Source organism: Mesitornis unicolor, unplaced genomic scaffold (assembly GCF_000695765.1).
Source record: "Mesitornis unicolor isolate BGI_N332 unplaced genomic scaffold, ASM69576v1 scaffold8450, whole genome shotgun sequence".
In the NCBI taxonomy this organism is placed as follows: Eukaryota; Metazoa; Chordata; class Aves; order Mesitornithiformes; family Mesitornithidae; genus Mesitornis; species Mesitornis unicolor.
The window spans coordinates 297,017-303,016 of NW_010156240.1; the positions used below are offsets into that span (position 1 = coordinate 297,017).

The 6,000-nt window shown below is 38.8% G+C and overlaps 1 protein-coding gene across 1 annotated transcript in view; it reads right to left on the bottom strand.

The window, feature by feature from the left end:
- KDM5A (lysine (K)-specific demethylase 5A) overlaps window positions 1-5,992 on the bottom strand; it is a 48,971-nt gene extending 42,979 nt beyond the window's left edge. Inside the window, exons 1-4 of the mRNA XM_010185058.1 lie at window positions 5,969-5,992; window positions 4,011-4,088; window positions 2,840-2,962; window positions 460-630 (exon numbers count right to left, since the gene is read on the bottom strand). Coding sequence (XP_010183360.1) covers window positions 460-630; window positions 2,840-2,959 — 291 coding nt within the window. The 5' untranslated portion in view covers window positions 2,960-2,962; window positions 4,011-4,088; window positions 5,969-5,992. The remainder of the gene's footprint in view (window positions 1-459; window positions 631-2,839; window positions 2,963-4,010; window positions 4,089-5,968) is intronic.
- Between the last annotated feature and the right edge of the window lie 8 nt (window positions 5,993-6,000).

Sequence of the window (6,000 nt, forward strand, 5' to 3'; positions counted from 1 at the left end):
GATTGATCAGGCATTGCTAATCACTCTGTAGTCTGTCAGTTATTTTGTTTGCTAAGAAAAAGGACAAGTGAAATCACACAGCATTACACATGCCATTTGGACAAGAGGCAAATGAATCCACGCATCCTTCAAATAAGGAAACTGAATCTCAACTGCCAGCTTATCAAGAGAGAGAGAAAGACATCTTCCCAATTAATCATATCTTTTGCCCTGCTTTTCTTCTCCATAGGGTTGGCCTCAGTCCTACAAAGAAATGGCTATCAGAAAATAACTACACAAAGTCACATTACAGTACCAGTATGCTGTCACAGGTAAGTACAAGGGTGGTTATATGTTTGTCTGCATAGCTAAAGCTTTTAACAGTGTAGACCCTTCGTCCTAGTTTTGTTTGCAATAAAAAGTAATGCTCTACATGCAGTTTGGGTCCCTTCTTCATGTCCTCAAAGAGAAGTGTCTCACCATAAGGCTAACCCCAGACTGGAAGAGCTCATAGGGGTATAAGATTCGTTCATAATGAGACTTGAGTAATGACCCTGTGCCTTTTCCTGGCAGGTAGCCAAGCCGACTTGCCACTTTAGACCATTTCTTCTCTTTAGTGACTACTTCAAAGCCTCCTTTGCTGGCAACAATCTGCAATGCATAAATAAAAAAAAGTTAAGGGTTTTGAGCTGCTCTCCCCACCTTGCAGAAGCCAAGAATCAATTAAACCAACCAAATGTTAAAAGCTTCTATTAAAAAGTAACAGAATCCTGAATTTAGTTTTTGTTTCCTGAAGGACTAGTACTTTAATAACTAAGCACTTACCTTCATTACTTAATACATCTAAGATGACCATTTTCTTAGTAAAAGTAATTTGCATACTGTTCTAGACAGGAAGAGTCCAACAGTTAAGATTTATGACATGCTGGAAAGAATACAAATCCCACCATCAGAGCAAACTGGAAAGTTAACTCTCACCAGACTTGCACTCTTATGCAAACCACAAGTCTGGCCAGAAGTGAAGCCCATTCTAACAAACCCCAGGCAGAAGGGAGCATTGGAGCTCACAATTTCAGAGTTACAGAAACTCTCACAAACCCCTGAATGGAAGAGAGACTACTGTAAAAAGAGGAGAAATTGTATTTACCTTCTAATTAACTCAGTCCAGTTTTTACACCTGATTTCAGTTGTTTTGAGCCTGGTAATTCACAGAGAGAACTATCACTGCTTACAGGTAACTAACATGTAAATAGAATTGAAACCAACAGACCATTTGCCTCCAAGCAATGATTGTAACAGCACATGTGTTGCTTCCTCAGAAACGCTGGCCACATTTCCACTGCCTCCATTCCTTTACAGTTTCACTGCCAAGTAGCTTAGTGGATTGTAATTTCATTTATCTTATTGTAAGACTAATAGCAGTTCTACAAGAGTGCAGTTTTGCATTACTTTTTTTTTTTAACACATGGACCAAATTTCATGCTTAAACATTTCCCAGACTGTTAGAAAGCTCAATGCAACAATATTTTGTTACTGGAGTAAAATTTATGGTTTACTTTTGAGGCTGAGGTAAACTCAAATGTCTAATTGTGACAGTGACAAATATTATTAGTGAGTAAATATATATTAGTACAGTAGCTAATTCTGGTTCATCCTATAATCAGAGATAGCTAGACTTAGATAAAACAATAATATTGATATTCTTTTTCCTTATATTTACAGCAAAGTACTAGAAAAGCAATTTTAAATGAAACTATTCCTAAAGTTCAACTTATCTTCAAAATGTCCAAGAAAAACTTATTTGCAAAAATTATCTGTACATGAACAATGGCTAGAGAAGTAACTAAATAAACTTAGACCTGCATATCTGCAATGAACTAAAATATTCCAGTTCAACAGTGACCCAGATATTTCCCAGTACCACCATAATATTCTGCATATCCCAGCAAACCACCATAGACAAGAAAAAAAAAAAGAAATACTGAAAGACATTTTATCAGCTTTTCTTCCATTTTATCAGCATTCCAGACTGTCCAAAAGACTATGATTTCTTTCCTTAAAAATAAAATCTATTCAGATCTTTACATCTCTACTTACCGAAGAGAACAATATCTTGATGGACAATAGAAACTGATGCTCGATCCTAAACGTACTAGAACTACCATATTGCAATTTCTTACCTTACAAGAAATTTGTGTATTTATATTATCACTCCATCCTTATCAGGTAAATTCATAATTGTACATATATTTTGCCAGTGCAAAAGCAAATTCCAACAGAGATGTAATCTGTGTGCAAACTTTAAAAAACAATGCACCAGAACTATAGTTGCATAAATTTCTAGCCAGCCTTAAGCCTGTTTAGGAAGTTAAAATAATTATTTCAGAAGCTGACATTATCAATTCTCAAAGATGCATGCTGATGTCATGTGGAGAACTACTAGGAGAGAGGAGGAAGCAATTACAACAATTCATTACAGAACTGCTAGGTCAGGAGCTGAAGTGCATGCAAGTATACATTGCCTTCTCAAAAACCACCTCAAACCCCTGCAGCTCTCCATACGTAAAGAAAAAGAACTAAAAAGCAAGTGGCCAGTTGACACTGGGATGCTCAAGCTGTGTACAAGGTAATGAGTACATGCTGTACACAAACCAACAAAAGGCAACTGTTTTAACTGTGCTTGACATGTCTGCCATAATCATTCAATTTAGAAATTTTCTTTCACTCTATTTTTTCCCCCACTCTCGTATTTAACCTTGGTATCAATGAGACTAACGCTGCCCTCCTTGTTGCTTGGCTTCTTGAGCCTGAATGAAAATCGACGTCCCTGTCTGACCAAGGCCTACAATTACTTACTCACCTTGCTCAGACCATAGAGATCCAGTATTTTTCTCTCCACCACAGGGATTTTTAAATTGGATCCTTGGAGTTCCCAAAATTTTGCTAACTGATCCAAGAAGTCCAGCTTCACTCTTGTCATTGCCTGCAATCAATAAAGGAAGACAAACAAGTATGTCCCCAAACAAGCGTGACAATACCTTCCACTCCTGAGAAAAATCAGGACAAGTTTTTATAGTGTTTATATTTTCAAAGTGCAACTTGGTAAGCAAGGTATTTCTTAGTCTAGTAAAAAACACTAGAAACAGAAATACTGATAAATAGGAAGACCTTTAAAAACAGAAAATTGTACATGCCTTTCTCTCTGCATTTAAGATTCTATAAACCAAACTCCTACCTAGCAATTTCTTGGTTTGAAACCAAAACGCATACTTAGGAAAAAATCAACATTCCACGGAGAAACACAAGAGCAATTATTAAAATATACATTAGGAGGGGAGGGGAGGAGTTACAACCGGTTTTTATATATGCCTTAACCATGCAGAAGGGCCTCTTCTCATGAGTATTTTTGGAGTACTCAGATCACTTTCCATAAGGAGACCCATTTACAAGCCAAATGATACATGATGTTTTAGTATAAGAACAGAGCAAGGCTTTGAAAAATACTGTAGAGAAAAGGAAAAAAAGAGGACACAATGGAACTCATACTGCTTTCAAGAAAGCTCCCATACATTTTTGAATTGTAAAATTAACCAATTACGATAAGCCTATAAAAACAACTCTTTTTAAGGCTTAGAAAGCATTATCAAGACAGTGTAACATAACCAGAGGCTTCAGAACAGCAGTAAATATTTTAAGAAAAAAAAAATTCATCGCCTGTGGAGCTCTGAAGGCTAGACACTGGCTGCTCTTACTACACAACATGGTAGCTGGCACTCATCTTAGACATTTCCAGTTGAATGTGAAAAACTCTTGTGGTTATTCTGGGTAATAAAATAAAAACCAGACTTTTTTCAAAGCCTTGGAGAGTTATTTTATACTAACTGTGCCACTGCCAAGTAAAAACACTGATGTGGTCTATGGGTTTTTAAAGTCTCCCCTATCCAAAAACCTGCCAAGATGCAAATCTCAGGCAAGCAGACCTACTGCTTTCAGTGCAAACACCAAATTGTATCAACAGTGGAAAAGCTTACCTCCAGTTCATTCAGGCGCTGAATTCGCGGAGTGAAACGAAAACTTTGTACTTCGCATGCAAATGGAGGCTGCCAGTCCTAAACAGAGACAGAAAGACATTTTATGGCTTCAAGGAACTTTTCAAAACATGCACAACACACAAGACCCTAACGAAGTCTGAATAAACAAGCTCCCAATAGTAAATGAGTTTCTCAGTACAACAGGTGACATCATTTTCCAACTGCATGACATCCTCGTGATTTTAAAATAACATTCTTCCCACAACATCTCAGTTCAAAGAAAGAGACCCTAGAACTAGAAATATAAAAGAAAATAAGGTTCAAAGCATTTCAGAATGTATAACCTCACACCAAGTTTAAATATGAGAGACACCTTGTAGCTTGGTGGTGATTTGTTTACTTTTCAAAAAGCTCCATAAATCCTGCACATTGCAAAACTCACTGTCGACAGCAACAAACACCAAATAACACATCATTACACATCTAACTTTATTTGTGTTTGTCTACAGTCATGTCAATAAAGACAAGACCATCAGTCAGAAATCTAATTCTCTAACAGAAAGGCAGCCTTAAATAATGATTTTCTTAACAGTCAGTAGTCAGTTCAACCACAAGCACCCCCCAGCCCCATCTCTGATAACTGTGTTATGACATCAAAACAAGTATAATTCAGCTTTTTACTACTTCTTAAAAAAGCTTAAATTATAGTAGATTGTCTACCTGGCAGTAAATACAACAGAGTAAGGACACCCCATTCCAGATGGACAAGCCACACTAAATATTTATTATCTGCACTGCTGCCTGGAGCACGATCGTAAAATATTTACGGCTTCTAATAATGGAAAAGAATAATAAATCACTAAGGTTCGTATAAAGTGTCTGATTTAGTCCTTATTGCAGGTTGCAAATCAACCTGACGCGTGCATCCTGCAAAACCCTGCAATGCAAATAGGGTGCAAAGCAATCATGGAGAAACACAAATGCGTTCAGTGGCCAGGAAAGTTCTAGTTATTCTCAATGAACGGGATCTGGATCAGTTTCTTGTGGCCTCTCAACCTAAGCCATTCTGCCTATTTTAGAAAGGGCAGCCCCTTGGAGGTCAAGTTTTCACCATGTCATTAAACCAACTAAACAGATTCCAGCAAGCCAGATAGATCAGGAGGAGAGGAAGGATCATGAAATCCTATCAGCAACCCATATCCAGTTACACACTTCCTTTTCAGTTTTTTTCCTCCCTCCCTCTATTTTCAACTCTCTTATTTTACAGCTATATTTAAAGTTTATTTATATTTTAATAATTAAGTGATCTAACTGCCTTTTGCCAAATTGCCTACTCTTCTCATCTACACGGTTTACCAGGTCGCAGGCCAAGTCATCAAAAAATAATGATGAAGTCATCGGAGAGATTAAGCCTCTACCTTCTAAACTGCTATGGATGAACGTAATTCCCCTGCACAAACAGGTTGGCCGCATTTCTATTAACAGTTTAAAGATTATGTTTATAAACAATGACCCATTAAAAAGAAATAACCTTCCTCCTCCCTCTTCCAGAGCAAACACCTGATTTCACATACAATGCCTGTGCAGTTTTCACAAGGCTGTTAGGGGGTTTTTTAAAAGCAAAAAGAGCGTGAAGTCCTGGACGCTGCTATGCACTGCCAACTTCTCGCCTGCTCCAAAGCAACCTCTATAAAACTCAGCTCTGAGGTCAAAGCCTAGATAAGTTCCTTGATGTCCCTGGCATGGACACCGAGGCCTATGGAAAGCGACACACGAAACCCTAAGCGAGAACCGGGAGTGGGGGAAGGGGCTCCCCCAGTCTCCATCTCCCCCGCTCTGCCAACGAGACCCCAGGCCCGCTCAGGCCTTCGGGCGCACCCCGAAGAGACCAAGACACACAGCGATCCCCACCCGGCCACCCCGGGCCCAGCCCTGCCCCCACCCCAGGCGGGCGGTACCTTGGGGGGCCGGATCTTGCAGATGCCGGTTT